The sequence below is a fragment of the Taeniopygia guttata genome, chromosome 6 (genome assembly GCF_048771995.1).
Source record: "Taeniopygia guttata chromosome 6, bTaeGut7.mat, whole genome shotgun sequence".
Taxonomy (NCBI): Eukaryota; Metazoa; Chordata; class Aves; order Passeriformes; family Estrildidae; genus Taeniopygia; species Taeniopygia guttata.
Window position 1 is genome coordinate 10818077 of NC_133031.1, and position 20489 is coordinate 10838565.

Below are 20489 nucleotides of genomic sequence, written 5' to 3' on the forward strand. Positions count from 1 at the left end.
TTCAAAGATAGGGAAAAATGACTTCAAAATTATCCCAAGAAGGACAGAGTAGCAGGAAGTGAACGTTATTCATGGATTCTCAAAGGGCTGGAGAACTTTCTTTGAAAGTTCATAGCTGAGCTATGAGATTGATGTCCTGTACTGAAGAATGCTTCCTTCCCTCACACCTCCCTGGAGCAGGGTCACCACGGCTCCTGGGGCACCAGCCCCTTCAACTCCTTGTCTTCAGAGCAGCTGTGAAGTCAGTAGGGCAGCTGTTCCCCGAGGGCAGGGAGAGAAGGGAGCTGACAGAGGGGGAAATTCCTGTGAGGAACACAGACCAGGTATTAACCATGCCGGGAAAGTACCAAAAAGGGCTGGGGTACCTGGTGTCCCTGCACGAGCTGGCATTGAACAGCACAGACCAATACTCACAGAGTGTGAAAAGCTCCACTTAAAACATTCGTTTCCTATCTAGAATTTATTAAGCACAGGAGTAACCTGTTAAAGCATACAAAAGGATTTCCCCCCTCATTTTGAAGTCCCAGATTAGATCACAGGAAACAAACTATGAACATGGGATAGTTTTTCTGCCCTAACATGTATCTGCTTCCTGTTTTCAGAAGCTGCTTCTGCTTCAGGGTGCCCAGAGATTTCCACCCTAAGTAGTGATTTTTCAATGAATCCCTCCAGCCATAAGAGAAGTCAGGGAATGGTGTAAGTGGATTTGCCTTTCTGTTCTAAAGACTAAGCAGAACCAACTTCACAATACTCAAAGCCCTTCCATTACACCTGCTGTCTCAGCTCCCTCACTTGGTGCCACAGCACGGAAAGCTGCCTTGGATCTATCAGCAAAGATACCACAACTGGCACCAAAACTCCACTCTTCCAAGACAGTCAAGGTCTCCCATGCTCACATTTATATAACACTGCATGAGAGGGCTTCAACTTGAGCGAAATTCTGTTTTCAACTTGATTTTACATCCTTTTATTCCTACTCGACTTGGATATATTTTTGGTCACAATTTAAAGTAGCAACTTTATACTGATTTCCAGTAAATAATGAATGCAGTATCTCATGACACAGAATATTATAAATACATTCTCTGTATTGTATCATACAATTCGTCTCCCTCACTGCTGCCTCTGTGCTGGTTGTGCTTTATAGCTCAAGCTACAGACTACTTCATATACAAACATATTATGAATAGCTGTAACACAGCTATTTCAGAAAAATGCTCTCAGCTCTGCCCTTGAAGTGAGCAGTTCCAGGAAATCTAAGTTCCAGGAAAACTGCAGACCTGATAACATGCTAAGTTGTTAAAGAGTCAGCCTAACCTTAAGGTTGTGCTAACTATGAACTTGGAAAGGCTTGTTTCTGTATTATCTCCAGTGCACCTGAAGAAGAAAATACATTTGTTAAGCTTCATGGTTTACCCACTTCAATCAGGGCAGACAGTTCCTGCATCACATTTTAGTCCTGAAAAATCTTAAGAAAACCTAAGATACATTGCGGAGTTCCTGACATTTAAAAAGCCACCCCTGCCCCCCCATCAACCCCCAAAGCAGTTCTCATTCCTTCATCCAGCATGGTCAAAAGTGCAGGAATACAAGTCCGACCAATGGTGACCAGGAAACATGCAGGGGAGGAACTCACTGATGCCAGTGGGGAGAGAAAGCTCAGAAGTGCGCGTGTTTTCCTGATGTCCCATGTGACAGCGCTGTGCAGATGAAGCCCACAGCACCCCTCTGCAGCCTGGAAGGGGAGGGACAGTTTCTTTGGTGGTACAGCCCTCAAAAAATGCATGCTAGGAAGGAAGTCCAGCTCTCACACCACAATAACAACATGCAGAGCACTATAGAATTGTGGAACATAAGGCTTAACAAAACCAGCATTGACACAGGGGGTGAGAAAGGGCCTGCTTCCTTTATGCCACGTTAAGTGCTGGCATAAAGCAACTAATTTGACCTGGTAGCCAATTAAAGCAATTTAAGTTCACCTGTGATGGCTCCTTAGCTGGAGCACTTGCTCCATTAAAAGCTGGTCTCAGTGGTTATTTGCTAACAATGATGCTTCCTAGCAAAGTGGTGTTTCTTCTTGGGGGAAGGTAAGAGCTACCACCTCCCCTTTACTGCTTTTGATGTTTTTCTTTTGGTGTATGCAATGTAATTATTAAGAGCTGTTTCAGTAGTGAAAATTCAAATGTAAATTTGGTTTGCATTATGTTGTCTGCTGACAGCTAAGTTTCCTGTTTTTCCCTTTTTCTGCCTTCCCTGTTTTCAGGCCTCTTCAATAATTCAACTATTTAATTATTTAAATATGGAAGGAGTGAGTTGTTTCACAATAACTCTAATTACTGAACTAATTCCCAACTTACTGTTTAATTTATCTGCAAATGATACTTGGTACACTGTTTAATTTTAACTCTGGAGAACATGTAGGTTCATCACAGTCTTTGTTCTGCCAATAACCTATATATGGTACTTCAGGCAAAAAGTTTCTTGCTAATTAGAAATCCTATAATAGGTAATGAGTGCAGTCTTTATACTGTTTGGTTTCTAATTGTTGGCTAAGTGAGTTCTGGGCTATCGGAGCACCCAAATATTTTGATAATCCACTGGCAGCTGTTCTGCAACAGCAACAGTATTTCATCCATAAACAACCAATTTGTTAGAGCAAATAAGGGAGCAAAGTCAGGCCCTGGTATACCTTACCATAGCCACCCATCAGGAGATAACCAGCCTGCTTGTTCACTTCCCCTCACCCACCAACTCCCCCAGGATTTCATCACACTGTTCCTTTAAAATGAATCCATAAAAAAGTCGCTGGATGCAGAATGCTTTTGTAGCAGGAAGAGCAAAGGATAGAAATGGGTTTGAGTAAGTACCACCCTTTTTATTCTGATGATGTCCCTTTTGCTAGCTTGCCTTGTGCTCTCAGAATAGCGAGCCCTGCCTGTGCCATGGCTACTGGGGTTGTGCTGCCAGGCGAGGCGCTGGGACTGCAGGGAATGCTCCACAGACACAGACCTTACAGGCACCCAACAAACCTGGCAGCGAGCAGGATCAGCTATGGGGGCCCAGCGTGCCTGGCAGCTCTGGCCAGGGCTGCTTGGGGAACATGGCAGAGAGACTCTGTCTTGGTGGTCACTCTGTTCACTTGCAGGTCCAACAAATATTGCTGCCTCTCCAGCAACTGGCTGGTGGGAAGGGCCAGTCCAGCTACACTGTGTCAAGAGGTTCCTCCCAGCACAGCTTCCACCAGTTTCACACTAATTGTAAATAAAATAGCAAGGGGCACCAGATAGATCTCACAACTGATTTGATTGGTGACTAAGCAAGCGTGTCCTCTGCCCTGCTCACAGGGACTGCCGGGCTAGGGAGCCCTTCATGTGCTCCCAGTTGTTGTACAGGGCGTAGAGGCCAGTCAGTGTCAGGCCTGCGATCCCACCTCGTGCTATCCCGCGCACTCCACCTGCAAAAAACAGAACACACGGCAGCTCGTTAGTGCTACTGTCAGGAAATGGTCAGTGAACAGCAGCTTCCAAGAAGCTCTTTAACTCCAGAGGCATCTCAATGAACAGTCCTTTCTTGAGTAACTCTCCAGTAGGAGTGCCTGTGCTTTTTCTACCTTCCTCTCAAACCTGTTGCCAGGCTCATGCTCACTCACTCCTGATCCTGACACTAATTCTGCTGGAATGACTTCCTCTCAAACTGCATTAGCACTACTGCTTCAGGGAACCACTGCAGAGTACTGGAAGCCAAGATGGCTTTTCCCAAGTCCTACTTAATCTATTCTATCTGTCCTTATTACATTTGTTTTTACAGATAGACATGCTCTCCTCCCATTACAAAATCTCCTCCAGGTTTTCAATTATGATAATTAGCTCTGGGCAGGACGGAAATAAGCAACAGCTGATATGGACATGACACTGGGCTCCAGAGATTCATTAGGGCCCTTGTGCAAAACCTATCACTGCTTCTGTGTCTTTGGAATTTTAAAATCTTTTGATTAAAAAATAGGAAGTAGATGAAAGGGATTAACTGGCAGGTATTTACTGTGGTGTACATTGAACGGCTTTCTTTATTCTTTTATTAATAATCAGAATTATCACCTTGCAATGCTAAAAACTGAGTCACACAGGTGATTGAAGTCTTAAGGTGCTGGTGAGCAAATTAGTGTAAGGCAGAAATATAGGGCAAGTTTGGCTACTGCCTGCAGGTAGTGCACCTGGCTGGAGCTGGGAGTCAGGTGCCATCCTGTGTTCACTCCAGCCATGTGAGGACTGGGCTGTACAGGGGCACAAGTAGAGACTTCTGTTGCTTTTACTAAACACTAGAACACTTCTGTGCCTCAGCAGAGCTCCTAGAATGCACTATAAATGCACAGAACACCTGGGAGTATGACCCTCAGTGCTAGGAAAGCTTCAGTGAGTTTGATTCTGCAATGTTTATCATTGCAGCTGAACCAAGCTAGATAACGTGTACAGTGTATAGAACAAGGCCAGTTTTGCTGACAGCAAGATAAAAAAACCCTGCCTGCTTTATTAGAGAAACTGGCAGTGCAGTTCGCGTTCCTCAAACCTGAAAACAAATGTACCTCAGTAATCAGAGAGATTGTGTTTGGTTTGTTTTTTCCTTTCCATTATGGGTCATAAAGCTGTCTCACAGAATTGCTCTTGGGCTTTTAGTGAGGCAACAAGCTGTCTGCATCAGCTAGATTGACACTGTGTTAGCTATGCTGCAAGGTTAAAGGGTTTCATTGGCGTTGTTAAACCTCCCTGTACTGCCCAGGCATGCAATGAAACCAAGAAGCTGCAGAAGTGGGACTTGGTGTTAGAAGCCATGTCTAGCCATAGCTTCTAGAAACTTCATTGCCAGACCAGCTGTGACAATTTGAGAGGTTTTTTTATGGTATAAGGCTGAGTTCACTGCTATAATGTTGAGAATTCAACAGCTCTAAGAAAAGCCCTTCTGAATATGATCTATGTGCCTAAATCAGCATTAGGAAAACAAATGTAGATATTCCTGTTTGTTAATTGATCCTGAATTTGTTGCACAAAAAGCTTTTCATAAGAAGGGCTTACAGCTGAGTACACAAAACTAACCATGTGCAAGCAGTGTCTGGCAAAAAGCCACAGGTGAAATTTAAAGGACACTTTGTACAAAACAAGTATTTGAGATAATCTGTAGAAATACTGACTCCTCATTCCTGCTGGGGTAAATGAATTACAACATGAAACCCCAATTTTCTGCTGTACATATCAGGATTCAAGAGATGACAGCAGGAACTCCCAAAAGGGGCTCGTGCCCATCAGGTGTACAAGGAAAGTGGAACATCCCCACAGAATGTGATGCACTACAGAACTATGACTATCCCTATATGCTCTTTCCTTACCCTCCAGGTTAAATTCTTCTCCTTTCCCCTTAAAATCCTATTCTTCCTATGCAAGAACAGGTAGTTGAAGGATGATCAAGCCTGGCTCCAGATTCTGTGAAGTCAGGGCTGTACAAGAAAGGTGTCATCTTAAACTTGGGTCTGAGCTGTTTTCTAGCATCCATGTATGAGGACTTTAGATGTGGTAGCAAATATTGGTGTTGTCATGTGTTGAGCCAGGTAAGGATGGCAGCTCTGAACCCAAAACTCAACCACAGGGCCTAAAGCCATCTGTAGACCTGCAGACAACTTAGGGACATTGCTGGAGAAGTTTCACAAACAGCATACTAAACTTGTGCAGTTGGTATAGGCATGACAGAGAGAAAATACCCATGAAAACATGCAAGAAGTGTTCCTTTACTACTTTTTCTATACTATGCTTCTGCTACAAAATGTTGGGGGGGGTTCTTGGCTTTTTTTTTTTTTTTTTTTTTTTGGTAGCAGTTGCTCCTGATCCCTGAACTACCCACAGTAATTACAAAAAAAAAAAAAAGGAAGAGAAAATTTTCCTTTCCCTAACTGGTCAGATTTGTGTTTGAGTAAATATGTCCAGGTCTGTGGCAGACTTCAAACAATAATGCACTTTAGAATGCAGCCCCATTGCTGGGCAGAAAATCTTAAAGCCTCTGAGAAAATTAACTTGCTAACAAAAATAAACTCTCCACTCCCATCCCAGCTGTGTTTGCATGATAGAACATGTTCCCACCCCTCCTCTGCAATCACTCTGTGCAAGCCTTTGATACCAAGTCTGCTCTGACAAGCCCTGCTGAAATGTGGCCATAAGCCCGTAATCTTGCATGTCCCAGTAAGATAAAGGTTCCAGCTGACAGATACTTCTAGAAGCAGGTATTTTGAGATCAGGCACCTTGCACAAGAGTTGAGAACTGCTGTGGGTTTCCAAAGACATATCTGACACTCTCTAAATGGGAAATTAGCTCTGGCTTCTGCTGCTGCACCCTTTCAGCAGCAAGTATTGTCCCTCCTCTATGGATTTCAATAGGTTCCAGCTTACACTGTGCCATGGCACAGCTCAACATTCCAGTGCACTGTGCCATGGCACAGCATTCCAACAGCACAGCAGGAGCCACTCCTAACACTGAGCTGCTCTTGTCCAGTAGGTAAAACCATGAGGGCAAAATCTTCCATTTAGAACCTTACTGTCTCTATTTTCAGAATGTTACTTCAATGTCCTGGGATAGTTCCTTGAATGTTTAAAGTGAGAACCATCCAATAGCAAGCATTACAAATACATTCACCAAAACATCAGACCCAGTTATGCCAAACAAAAGAATAATCATTAAATTGTGATTAGTTTTCTGTCTTCCATCTCTTTTGAATACTCTGAATAAAAACAGCTTCTCTTCCTGCTGGGCCTTCAGGAACAAAAATACTTTAAAATTATTTAAAGGGCTCAACTCAAGTGTACAAGACAATCTCAGTTTTGCTCCAAATTCAAGGTCAGTAACCAGACTATCTGAACCATCAAGCAGTCATTTGTTTGAACATCTGTGGCCTGATGTCATTAAAAAGTATCAGGAGTTTCTTCCTGCTGTTCCATGGGGTTCATTTCATGGAATCTTGTAAGTAGTGGGGAAAGTTTGTGGATACAGAAATTACTGAGGAAATGGATAAACTTCTATTTGGAAGCAAGATATATTCCAGAAAAGCAACTTCCATTTTCATATTGCTGCAGCTAAGGCAGTATTGTGCTTAGAATACAGAAACAACAAAGCTTAAAAGAGGGAACATTTCCTGTAGTTACTGTGGTATGAAGGCTAAACTAGGAGACTAACAGTAGGAATCTGCAATTTAATTTACTGGTTTGGAAGTACTAGAGCTGTTGAAGTTACTTTGCAAACATGATTAAAATTTGCTGTATTTTCACTGAATGAAAGCATCAGCACCTGACTGACAGGAGGCTACTTCAGCTACTGTAAATGGCACCTGCAAACTCTGCAAATCCCTGCAGCTCTGAGTCCACTGCTCCTGACTAGCAGAGCTGGGCAGCATTACTCTCAGTGGCCACACATACTCTTAGACATCAGTCCTCAATAATTAAGAAAACCTCAACAAGCTGTTATCTGTAGTGCTGCTTGTACATTGTCCTAATCTCTTCCTTATTTCAGATTAAAAAAAAAAAATCCTTTATCCAATCATTTGATTGATAATTGTATAGACTTGTTATGTTAAAAGGGATTCTTAGATTTCCAAAATGCCTCACAGCCCTTAAGTGGTTACAATCAAGTTCTTCACTTTTTTCCAAATACTGCAGAAAAGTAAGATATCCCAGGCCTGTACCTAAAGCAGTCCCCAAAGAGCTCTTCTTTCCCCCTCTCCAGCCAAGAGAAATGAGAAAACAGCCCTGTCTGCCCAAAGAAAAACATGGACTGGGCTCAGAGAACAGACTTTAACAGCTCAAGAAGCTGTCAGCTAACACAGCTGCCCTTAGCTACCCACTGGATGTCACAAAACTGATCTTTAGCTCCCGCCAGTTTTTACTGCTGGCAATAAAACATTCAGCCCTTCCTACTTCATAATGTATTGAGGGTTGTGTTGTGAGGTCTTAAAATGACAACTACTACCTTCAGCTAGGGCTAGCATGTGATTCCTGTCTTTTCAGACACACCATTTTCTCTACCAAATTATATAACATCTATTGTTCTGAAGCATGAGATGCTGTACCTAGGATCGGGTTCTTACTGCACAAAAGTAAACAGAGTTTTTTAGTTTGTCCAGAGAATTAGTTTATTTTTGTTGCTGTTACCCCTAACCTCAAGAGAGGAAAAAAAAATTATCCAAGAAAAAGAACATTCTACAACCTGTGTAACCCTCAGATAAGAGGCAAAGATTGGTTAACTTTTTTGCTTACTGAAGTCTGTCAGGAATTTCAGTGAGAAATTAATTGCTGTCACACTGGGTCAGGCCAAAGTCCCACCTAGTTCATCTTTTCCTGAGTGATCAATCCTGCAAGCTTGGGGAGGAGTGTAGGAGCCTCAGCCAGCTGTACCTTTGTGCCAGCTGGAACCAAGCATTTTCATGGTGGGAGGGTATAACAGTGACATAGTGCACAGTGACAATAATTTTTGTGCAGTGGTTTGTTACTTTCATGACTAATACAATGATAAGAAAGCCAAATAAAGATGATCAGTTTAGAAAAGAGGTTGAAAGCACATGCAAGGAGGCTAAACATTTGTTTTAAGATATGTTTGTCCTTTGTAACATGTGTCAGAAAAAACATAGCATAACAGATACTAATTTCTGCCTTTGCCTAAAATTGAAGAATAAAGAATAATATCTTATTAAATGGAAAAGCCATCCTTGTGGACTTAGGATATCAGACCCCCTTTTAGCAAAACTGCAACTGACTGAGTTGCTTTAACATTTCTATTGTATATGCCACTGGCAGAGGAACCCAAAGGGTTTTCTTCTGTTACCCAAACTCAATGTTCTGGGTAGAAGTTTAGTGGTGAGCTCAAAAAATTGCTCCCATGAAGTTGTAAGACTGGTGTAACAAATTAATATGTACTTATTGCTTAATTGTACTTATTTTAGATTTGGGCTAAAATCTAGTCAGTAATTGTGGCATTAAATTTAAACAAATGTGAAAGCTGGAGATCACTTTGGTCAGATGAATCAAGCAGAAGTTGTTTACCCCTCACATCAGTTTTCCATTCCCACTCAATAGGTGTCTTTTGACCTAAGCCATGCAGTACTGCTGAGATGGAGCCCAGCTGTCACCTACTTTTAATGGGGACTGAACTGCTTCAGTCACTTCAACAGGAGTTTCAAAGAGTGATGCTACTGCCAGTGAATGCAGGGAGGGGGCTGAATTGCCACTGTCCTCACTTGCAGAGCTTTCCATCCTCTCTTACCTTCTCCTACACGAGCTGTGTTGGTAGCTTTACACAAAACTGCTCACAATCAGTGGCCTTAGAATGTGCAGGTTCTGTTTGACTGATGCCATTTTGGTAATGATTAACACTTCTACAAGGACAAATTGTGAAAATTGGGACTGGTTTGGGGCAACTAATCTCAGCCTTCACAAAGTCTTCCCAACAGTTGGTTTTTTTTTTCCTGTCCACTCATCAGATGCTTAATCACTGGTTTCAGAAATTCAGCTTAGGTTTTGCAGTGTACACAGGAGTGTTTTTCAGTGCAGAACAGATTCTGATGTGATTCCTCCATCAGTGCTGTGGTTAAGCATGAAGTTATAATAAAAGCCCTGCCACACATTATCCCATTTCTTCTTAAGTATGTTCCTGATCTCTTTACAAAGCAGGAATGATGGAAGTGGGAAATCTGAATGTTTGAATAGCACTGCCTGCAACTCTGTATCCACCCCTTGTGGATTACAGAGCAGTCTTTAATTTGCAATTGTATGTTTGTGTGAGCTTCCAGCTGACATTATAATATGGAGAGTTATAACTCAGTGTCCTTGACAGCTTTTACACTTTCCTTTTCTCAATGCCAATGTGTCATGGCATTCCATATAGCACAGGTAATTATTACAGTATTGATGTGTCAGATGTGTGCTGATTTTGCATGGTTTGAATATTCCAGGTATTAATTTGAAGGTAAATATTTACACTGATGTAAATAAGTGTTTTATTTACATAAATTTTTTATTTATGGAAAATAAATAAATTTAGGTAAATTTTAAGGTAAATATATATGGTAAATTTATACACTGATGCAGTGTAAAGGCAGAACTTATAAGTTTTACCATACAGAATAAGAAAGGGTGCTCTGGCATAAGGTGACAGGAGAGGCAGCAGTTTCTCTGCACTATGGGTCATATGCACAACACACACTTGAAGCACACACTTGAAATACAATATTGTAATAAACAGAGATTTACTGACTCCTTTATTAGGACTGCCATTAGCTCTGTAAATCTTGTGTTACAAAACAAATGTCCCACTGTGCTCTGGTAATAAAAACCTTAGTAGTGTCAGATGACTCTGCATGTGACTGGGAGTAGTTATCCATGGTTGCACTGTGCCAAAAAAATATTACACATAATGCCAGCTCTATATTTCTGGAAGGTAGGGGGATCCTTCTGCTGAAGTATTAGATGACAATTCTCCTTATTAATAAACTCCTACAGAAAATATTTGGCTTCTATATGCTACCCTTTCCAGCTGTTCTTGGTAATCTGTCATATCACTCATGAAATCCCAAGGAAGAAATGGATTACAGGAGAGCTATGTGCCCTTGCAAAGTTAAGAGTCTCATATTTATGAAAGGTGCTCCAGCTAATTATTTGTGGCTTCAGGTAGTCTAAGCCATCAGGAAAAGAGTTACTCAAACTGTTTTGCCCCACAAAAAAGCAGGCCTTCAGGAACGCTGTTAAGACACTGAGGCTCAGTTAGATATGCAAAAGTACATAGGTTAATCCTTGATTATCTCCTCCATAAAATGCAGGTGAGTCATGCAGCCAAACATTTACTGAATAACAAAACATAAAACTTTTTTCCATGTGCTAATGTCAATCTCTGGTACCCAGCAATCCTCTAAAAAAGATACCTCCAACTGTTAAGCTTGGAACATGTGACGACAGCCATTTTACTGATGAAAATCAGACCCTCTCCTGCAAGCAATTCAGTTTGCACCAGCATTCTAACCTTAAATCCATGCTGTTTTCAAAGAACCGTTTTTGTTGGTTTTGACCACTACTCAAAGACTAGAATCCTACCCCAAGACAACAGTTTCATGAAAACCTAAGTAATAATTTCATAAATACATAAATTTCTCTGTGTGTAGGGTATTTTCAGCTCCAGGTACTACTATCATGTGAATTACTGTCACATGAAACACTTGTATTAAGTTTCATTTTCATGCAATCAAGCTCTATGTTCTGTGTTTTCCTTTCCTGTCCTTATTCACTTTGGAAGGTAGTTCCCATTTGCCTGCATCCATTCATGGATTTCAGAAACAATTAGATTTATTCCTGCTATTGCTGAAAACATGACTTGGAATGAGGTATGTATTTTACACAACCTCAACATGTATCTGAGGAAATAAATTACTGTTTCTTCAGTATATATGTACACCAGTCATAATTTGGTTCTCATGGTTACTATCAGTCCAGTGCAGTTGCAAAGAACCAAATTTAATTCAGCTAGATTGTTTTTTTTTAGTGCAAGTTTTCCTTAGGTAGCCTTAGTTAGGTGAAAAGCATTGTGGGTTAGGGGACATTGAGCTAAGAACTATTTTTACACTGTCAATTTTGGGAGCAGGACAGTATTTAGTAAAAGTAATGGGAATCTTAATAACTAGGATAAGCACATAAGAGGGAAAAGGAGAAATATATTTTGCTACTCTACCAGTGCTTTTGTATAGCATTCCTGTCAAGGTTCCAGCAGCTATGGTGTTCAGATCATCTTCTGCACCTCGTGTTTTTTCAATGATGACTCCAAATGCACTGTAAAGTAGAGCTGGGGGGGAAAAGAAAAAATTAAATAACTTTACTTGGTTTGAGGCCCAAAACTTAGAATCCAGGCTTGGTATAGCTATTTAGATTATGCTTCTGAAGAACAGATTTTTCTGCTTTCTATTTGAAGGGAATCCTCTGCAAAATCCTATCTTTGGTGTTTCTTTTCCAAATCTCTTCCTGTATAGCTATTTCTTCTTTCTCGAGCTATAGTTTGGTTATAAAGTAGCATTCTTCATGACAATATGTGTTATAAAGCACTGACTGAAGTTTAAGCCTATTTTGCTAGCTTGAATTTGTTTGAAAATTCAGTGTTTAAATTTGTACTGGCAGTTTCATACAGTCCTCAGTGGATGACATGAAACTAAACCCAGCACTTTCTAGGTTGAAAAAATTGCTGTCCACGTGTGACAGTGATGAAATGTGAGTTAAATTCAGCATTCAGATCAGGCTACCAAGAGCTGGAGAACAATGGGCTATGTTTCTTTGAAAAATTACTATTAGAATGCTTAGGATTTGACATTTACAGCTATTTCACCTCTGCTTGTGCATAAAATCTTTATGCCCAGAGGGGCTTTTGCTTTGGGATAACTTTAGGGACTGTCCTGGAAAGGACTAGAAAGAGAAATGCGTGGGCTTTCTAGCATGGATTCATTTATCATATATACATTTTGATGAAAGGAAAAGCCCCCCCACCCTATCCTCATGCCTCATGATATACTCATATTTCATGCTGGCAAAGAATAGTGGAGTATGTCATCATTTTGAAGTGATAAGACAATGCCATTTAATTTGTTCCTTGCCCTCCAAGAATTTGAAATCTTTCCTTCCAGTAAATCCTTCATAAGCAACCATAATAATGTCAATGAGTTAACAGCAGCATTGCTCTCCATTCAGCACAAGCAAGGGTATTTCAGTTTGTCTTAGCAGCAAGTAGATTAACAATAAGGGAAGGAAAAGCTGAATTCAACACAGTTTTTTAAACAGTTCCACACAGATGTTGCCTCTCTCTTCAGGAACAGAATGACAAAAATTGTCAATAGTGACAGAAAGAATCTCTGAGATACAGAAAGGCTGCACAGGTGAAGTAAGATGCAAAAATAATTCTGTTCCTTGAAAGGCATTTCTCTGGTAGCTAGGACAAGACAGAGGTCTACCAGAGTACCGAATATAAAGTTCTGCTTAACCCTGTGATTTTGGAGGCCATATTTTGTAAGAAAAATGGCAATTTGTTACTGGAACGCACAAACATTTTCTTGAGTAATCTTTCTTCAAACACAGCTGAAAAAACCTGTTAATGTGTCACTTAAACTGAAACCTTGAACTGCAGCGTGCCTGCATCTCAGTTCTCAGACATGTTTTCGTTAGACTTGGAACAAAAAAAAAAAAAAAAAAATCCAAACAAGAAATGGCCCAATAAAATTCAGCAGGCAACATGCATTTCTTATAGAAAAAGTGCCTTTCCTGCTGCAGTTCAGAATCCTCCCTCTAATTGTGGCCTCCATACAATGCCTCAAATGCTACTGCCTAAATTAAATCTGCTCTTCAGAAATAAGACTGAAATAAATGTCATACATGTGACTTAGCATATACTTTGATGCATTTCTCAAAAGTCAAGAAGATGTAGACTGGGTTATAACATAATGTAGTCTCTGATTTAAATATTGCTAACTTCAACTACAACTTTGTAGGACAACAAGTTCCATCATTATTTTTCTTCAAAATAATTTAATCAATTTTGGATTTCTCCTTCTAAAGTTACTGCATTAGTTTTCATTTTTTAAGATTGTGGAAGACTGGGGGAAGGTAAAAAAAAATTTGTAATCTCTAGGGAATTATTTATTTCACTGACTTTTATGAAATAATCTTAGTTTTTCTGAGGCAATCTATGTCATTTTATTTTACAGCCCACTCCCACCCAAATCTGAGTTTATAGAAGTTTTTTTCTCATACATCAGGCTATTGGTCATTTTTTTCTCTCTTTTTTTCTAACTCACATTAGTTATAAACAACATTTAGGCTTAGAGTCAGTGGTATCACGTGTGATTTTTCTTGCTAATGTACCATCATTTAAAGGATAAATCTTTATACTGACTACCACATTTCTTCTTCACATAAACATTAGACAGTTGATCACATGACCACAAAGTCTCAGGGTAGGTTATTAAAGTTATTTCAGAAATATTAAATTATATTTTTTGCCTTAAGTTTTAATTTAATTGGAATTAATTAACAAGTAAACATTATCTGTAATTTCTAGTTATTTCTGATATAGCTAGAGTTTGTTTATAACATAGTAAAAAATTTGGCTTTTACTCAAAGGCTTTTGGCTTCTTATGCTGTAAATCCTATTTTAGCCTTTAATTTCCATTTTCATGTCTACTGAAATACCCTCAAGCCCTCAAAGGAAAAAAAATGCTCTTTTTCCTGATGGATTTAATAATGAAAATTTAGAGAACACTCTCATTCAGATAATACACAAATACATTTTCTTAATTACACCTTTAAGGTCTTTCCCTGTGAAGGAATGACTTTACTTACCCAGTGATCCCAGAGTGTTTGCCCATAACGCTCCTTGCCGTGTCACCATATTTAGAATTCTGTAAAGGAATTAAAGAGGTATGAAAACCTTTAGCACTCTGTGTTTACATCGAGGCAGTGTTTATGACAGTAGGGCTTGTGTGTTTACACTATATATGTGCTTAACAAAACTGCAATGATGAACTAAAAGCTTTTGAAAGCAAATATTCAGTCCTACCAAGCCTTAAGAAAATTTTTTTCTCTTTTCAAGGCAAACTTGACCCTCTCCAAGATTCAAATTTTTTCCCTTCAAATGACTTTCTAACCTGAGTTGTCCTTCCTTACATGGTGACTACACACAGCTCCAGGAGTAACTGACACACTTATGCAGACTTAGCTGGGTAAAACATCTCCAAGAAAGCTTCAGTGCTCTTCTGCAAGGACCATGTGTCAGGGAGCGTGGGGATGCCTGAGCAAGTGGTGTGGGCCAAAAAGCAAGTCTGGACTGCAGTAAGTCAGGAAGGGAAGAGAAAGTCCCTTACAATCCCACCTGCCCACCCAGCACAAGGCCAAGAGGTGTGTCTGTGTGTAGGCTTCCAGACTAGCACCAAAGGGGAAAAGAGAACCTTTAGTGCACTCTCAGGGAAGCACAATGCCACTTCTTGCTGGTACCAGCTGTCTCCAGAACGGTGACAGCAGCAGCCAGAAGAAATGACTGATCTTTATCTCCCAGCAGTGTAACACTATCACAGGCATGGTATTGCTCTGGACAGCTGACTACCACTGGAACTTAGTTCAGCATTTAATGTCTGACACTTTCATTGCTTTATGTTCCATCTGCTTTAATTTTCTGTTGTTTTTTCTTTTTTTATAATTTTCATTAAGACACAGGTCTTACTGAATATGGTTAGACAATGAACTAAACAGTAATTGAACATTTCATTTTGAAACAAGAGGAAAAAAAATCTAAGAAACTAGGATATTGACAACCTCTCCTTAATTACAACCCCCACCTTTTAACTTTATATTTATTCTGAATTGATAAGAGAATCAGTAATTCTAACAACCATGGCATACTGTGAGGTACTTGATGACAGGTGAGTAACAGCAAAATTAAAATTCATTAAGAAATAAATCTGTGTACATTAAGGATAAATTTGGACAAAATCTAGCTAAGAAAGTCTGTTCTCTGCACCTGATGAGGGAAAACCAGAACTTAATGCACTGTTGGAAGGTGATGACCTTCAGCAGACCTTTGCCTTGCAGAGCCAGGATAGGAGCAGCATGTGCACTGACTGCCACCTCCTGGGCTTGACCTGCCAAGGCTCGTGCTTAACATCACAGCTTTCTCCAACTCTGCTCATTCCAAACCCTAAAATACAATTCTGTTCATCTAGAGAATCATGAAAGACTCATAATTATAGTGGTGAATATTTTGATAAAGAAGGGGATGAATAATAGAAACAATTTATAAAGGAGCAATTCCAATATAAACCGCACCAGGAAATATTAAATTACTCTTCTAAAATTCCCTTGCTCCAAAGTATTCTGGGAGTAAAAATTTCCCATGCTTTCCCCCAGTTATTCTGTTCCTCTGGTCCCCAGTGTCTCTTTCACTTAGGTTTTCCTACAACTATATCTAAGCTGCCATTATTTTAAGAAGAGGCATCCTGTTGAAACAAATATTCCTGTCTTTGCTGCGTTCTTTCAAACAATCAGGTAAGGCAAAAACACAGCACTGTCATGGGTGCTCCTGGATGCCATAACCCAGACCAGCTCCCCTCTGCAATGCCTGCTCAGCAGCATGCACCAATGTCATCCCTAATGCAAATCCAGGCCCAGCTCTGCATTTCAATCTTTTCCTGCTTGTGAAAAGCTTGGGAAAGAAGGGAGACTTGTGCTCAGATAAATTACAACAAAAAAACCCTGAAAGTAAACACTACTGCTTCTGGGAATATTTCTACATATAAAAATTGCTTTGACTTTGAACTAGATTTTTAGTAAACATCAAAGTAGTAATTATTTCTCAAATATTTAAGGTAAGTCACAGGACACACCAATTGTGACTAAATAAAAAGCAAAAAGGTTGAACTTAACATCACTGTAATTAACAACATGTAATAACTTGGTCAAGACAAATACTGACTCCCATTTGTCCCCACTAAAGAAAAAAAAACCCAAACCATATATTTTTGCAGTATATTCAGATCTAACCTTGTATAAAGTGGAAGAAACAACTCTGTCACTAAGAAGTACATTTTTTTTAGATGGAACACTTACTGTACATTTCTAGGTTTTGACCATGCCATATTCTGTGTTTCCTTCAAGCCAAGTCTCAAACCATTCAGTGCACCAAATGCTGCCCCTAGTTGGAATAATATCAATTATTACTTTTTAAGAAGAAAAAGAATAAACAATAATAGCAGCAAATACTGAGAACAGAATTCAGTGTATAAAATAAAATCAAGTATCTCTTTACTTAATGCTAGAACAGACAATGTCTTGCAGAACAAGACATTTACAATCTCATCCATCACTGTAGTGCATAGGTGTTACCTGGACAGCTGGGAAAAGTGAAAATCACAACCACCTACCGGTCATACAACATCCTCCAATGGTAAAAAAGGCCAGCTCAAATCTGCCTCGAGTTTTGTTGGCTCCTGTGGGCAAGATAAACTCATCTGTATCCTGGGGGAAAACAAAAACAAATGCTTTTGTATTTTCCAAGTCTAGTTCAAAATGTAAGCAATATTCATTTTTTCTTTAATCCATGCAATAGACTCTAAACATGGATATATATTTCTGGAAAATTCTTGCCTACAGTAGCACAGAGGTGGAATAAACTATGTGTATACTGTATTAAGCATGAAAAAGGACTGTAAAAAGTTCCATTTACTGAGTGCTTTTTTTTTTCCCCCTAGCTGTGCTAACTTTTTATAAATTACATCAGTCAGCCAAGGAGCTCATACTGTGTGGGTTGTTGGTTGTTTTTGTTTTTAATGACTATTTGCTTAATTACTAATTACATCTTGCAGCAGGCAACACAAGCCTTCTAAAAACATTCCTGTTGTCTGATTACACATCACTGTTTCCTCACTGAGCAACCCAGTCTGATACAATAATGCATTTGTTTCCCACTACGCTGATACCTCTTTTCATAAAAGGCAGTTTTTATTTAGTATTTCCTTGCACTGAAACAAGTGACCTATTTTAAGCATGTGAAGAACGCAAGGAATACACTCACAACTAATGATGATCAGGCATGAAATCTGTGAGCTTGGTTAATTTTTCACTTGTCCATCTTTTTCCCACAGGGAAAGGCTTGTGTTCTTGCAAATCAGTGGTCTAAAAAGCTAGAGAAATAGCCTAGAGAAACTGGCATATGTGTAGAGATAAGGTGTACCAAGGCACTTCTTCATTAGGAGACACTGAAGACGCCTGTTGTTGTTAAGGTGCTAAAGCAGCAGAGCTCTTTTAAGCTTCTGTGCTTTCCAGCCACAGTATTATCCACCCCTACTGATGCATGACTCCAACAGCTGGAGGCCTAAGGAAATATTCTAAGGGGTTTTACTGGCCCACACTTGACACTGAATGTGAATGACAATATAGAAAAAATAGCTCCTAAAACTGTGAATAGTCCTATCAATAAAATAAACCTACAATATGGTTTCTATCTTCTTTGTAACTAGATAGTTGGACAAATCCAGTGTTCACACAAGTTAGCAGTTTCTAACAGTTTTCACTACTGTCCCCAAAGCCAAGATGAAGCAATCCTTGTCCAGGTAACATCTAAGTTTCTAGAGGCAACTTCAAAAGCCCATCCTCTAAGCTTCTGCCAAAGGGTGACATGGAAATTTATAACACCTGTTACCTGCTGCAGGCAGAAAACAGCTTGTTCCATGCCTGCATTCACAGACCAACCAAAAATGGGGGCTTAAAGTAATGAGTGTACCATATGTTATTATGGGAAGACCTCTTATATTCTGAAATATTAGCTGTGTCTTTTTCCTTCAGTATTTGGAGTCCTAGGAACCTGTGGAGACTGTTTAGTGCAACCCTCATTGCTAAAAGAAGGGTCAGTCAGTGCTGGGCACTCAGAGCCTTTCCCATGTCTTGTGATTCTCTAAGGAAGGAGACCTCACAGCTTGTATGAGCAACTTGATCAGGTTAAAGAATGGAATTCCCTTTTATTTCAATGCACTTTGCTATTACTTCAACACACCAGTGCTAAACATGAAGGGCAGTGAAGTGTTACAACACAGACTGCAGCCTCTAGTGTTACATCAATAGGTATTTTTAGAACTGTTTCATGACACTAATGCCAACACCTCTGCATTTAAAGCAAACTTCTCTTTTGTTTCTAGAAGTCTCTTAGTACACACACTTTGTTCCAAAATCCCTGCTACCGTTTTTAACACCAACACATTCTCAGACAAGCTGCTAACTAAACAAAACCACTTTAGAGGGTGTTTTTGGAGAAAGTCTATAAATAATCTCAGCTTCTTTCTGACCACTCAACAGCAGCCACAGTACTGAATCCACTTCCACCAGAGACACAGCCGTCGTGTTCTATCCTTCTGGGAATGCTACATTGTAATCCAGACTACAACAGCTTCTAGGCCCCAGAACTGCATGCACAGCTTCCACTTACAAGAGAAACAGTGACCCAGGGGACCATGAAACGGGCACAGAGGTTAGCAGACACTACGCAACTGTTGACCTTTAAGTGCTAATTCTAGAAAACTGCATGTTCTCAGATACTATAAGCCATATATGGAGAAAAATACTAAATAAAGTAATTGACATGCATCATAATTGGATTAACTTTAACATTTTCAGCTACAGATAATATTTATGAAAATGGAAAACATAAAATATTTTTTTTCCTTATGATGGCCTTGTTTTATATTAACTGATCTTAATATGTACATGTGTGACAGCTACATTATTCTACAAAATGGGAAGTTTTACTTCATGATGGTCTCCCTCCAGCTGGGTAATGACATAAGGACAGTGATGTGAAATGTGCAGCTGCTGTGATGGCAAAACCTGTTATCAGGGTTGGAGCTTGGCTGAACACCCCAGTAAACTGATCTAACTCTGATCACAGTTCAGAAAACTCATCCATGAAAAGAGGGGAGAGATTCTGGCTGCTCTTGCTGACTGAAGGGGCTCAGTGGAGGTGTGAGCAGTGCCAGAACTTGTGTGAGGTGGTGTTGGGCTGTCTGCCTTAAGGCAGGGAGGGAGATATCTTTCCAACAGCAGCAGGCTTGGATTGACACAGCAGCCCTACCTACCCTCTGCATAATCAGTCCTCATTTTCTTCTAGATGTCACAGCACTCCAGGATTTATTAGGGACAATACTGAAAAAATGGTTGCTTTCCACTGTTTTTCAGTTCAAGACTTCAGTGCACAGTGCCCAACACCGCAGGACATTTGAGGTGCTCATGTAATCATGCAAAAACTGAAATCGAGTTCAACACAATAAATACACGCCTCCTTCTCACCTGTACTAGGTACTTGGGGTCCAAGTTTAAATACGGTGACAAAGGGCTCATCCCAGTTACTAAAAGGAAAAAACAGAGAACACGTTGACGCCAACAGTTCACATGCCGTAAGGCAGAAAAGGGCAGATTTAGTGCGCGGCAGAGGGGAAATTGAGCCGTGAGGCTGCGCGGCTCCGAGCAGGCGGCCCCGGCGGGAGCTGCCCCGGCAGGAAGCGGAACGGAACGGGCAGAACGCGGCCCCGCCGAGGCCCGGCACCCCGCGCCCACCTCCGGGAGGGGCCGGCGCTGGGACCGGCGCTGGGATCGGCTTCCCGAGCGGAGCCCCGGGACTCCCGGCACCGGCTCCGCCGCCGCTCTCGCTCCCGGCCACCCGGCCCCGCAGCGCCCGGTGCGCGGACGCTGCCCCCCTGGGCCGGTCCCGCCGGCTGCCCCGGTACTCACGCGGCACCCCGGCCAGGTCGGCGTGCGAGTAGCCGAGCCCGCCGGCGCCGAAGAGGCCGCCGAGCCCGGTGCCCTTGGAGTTCCCGCCGCCCTCCATGGCGGCCCCGCGCCCGCCGCCCTCGCCGCCACCAACGGCTGCCGCAAAGCGCCGCCGTAAAGCACCGCCGAGTG

The 20489-nt window shown here is 40.9% G+C and overlaps 1 protein-coding gene and 1 non-coding gene across 2 annotated transcripts; both read right to left on the bottom strand.

The window, feature by feature from the left end:
* Window positions 1-2854: 2854 nt before the first annotated feature.
* LOC100221217 (mitochondrial import inner membrane translocase subunit Tim23) lies at window positions 2855-20486 on the bottom strand. Its single transcript, XM_030275857.4, has 7 exons — window positions 20319-20486; window positions 19878-19936; window positions 16964-17057; window positions 16650-16734; window positions 14391-14449; window positions 11743-11853; window positions 2855-3454 (listed from the first exon to the last, which is right to left on the bottom strand). Exons 1-7 carry the CDS (start codon window positions 20413-20415, stop codon window positions 3339-3341), a joined length of 621 nt encoding a protein of 206 aa, XP_030131717.1. The 5' UTR covers window positions 20416-20486; the 3' UTR covers window positions 2855-3338.
* On the bottom strand, window positions 14955-15157 carry LOC115495887 (small nucleolar RNA SNORA74). The gene has a single exon (XR_003961212.4). It is a non-coding gene; the product is annotated as a small nucleolar RNA SNORA74 (small nucleolar RNA).
* Window positions 20487-20489: the final 3 nt, after the last annotated feature.

Excerpts from the sequence above, each read along its gene's own strand:
- LOC100221217 (XM_030275857.4), bottom strand. The coding sequence starts at position 20,415 with ATGGAGGGCGGCGGGAACTCCAAGGGCACCGGGCTCGGCGGCCTCTTC. Across the intron at positions 17,058-19,877 it reads ACCCCAAGTACCTAGTACAG|GATACAGATGAGTTTATCTT; the intron begins GTGAGAAGGAGG and ends GTTTTCCCCCAG. Across the intron at positions 11,854-14,390 it reads AAACACTCTGGGATCACTGG|CTCTACTTTACAGTGCATTT; the intron begins GTAAGTAAAGTC and ends TTTCCCCCCCAG.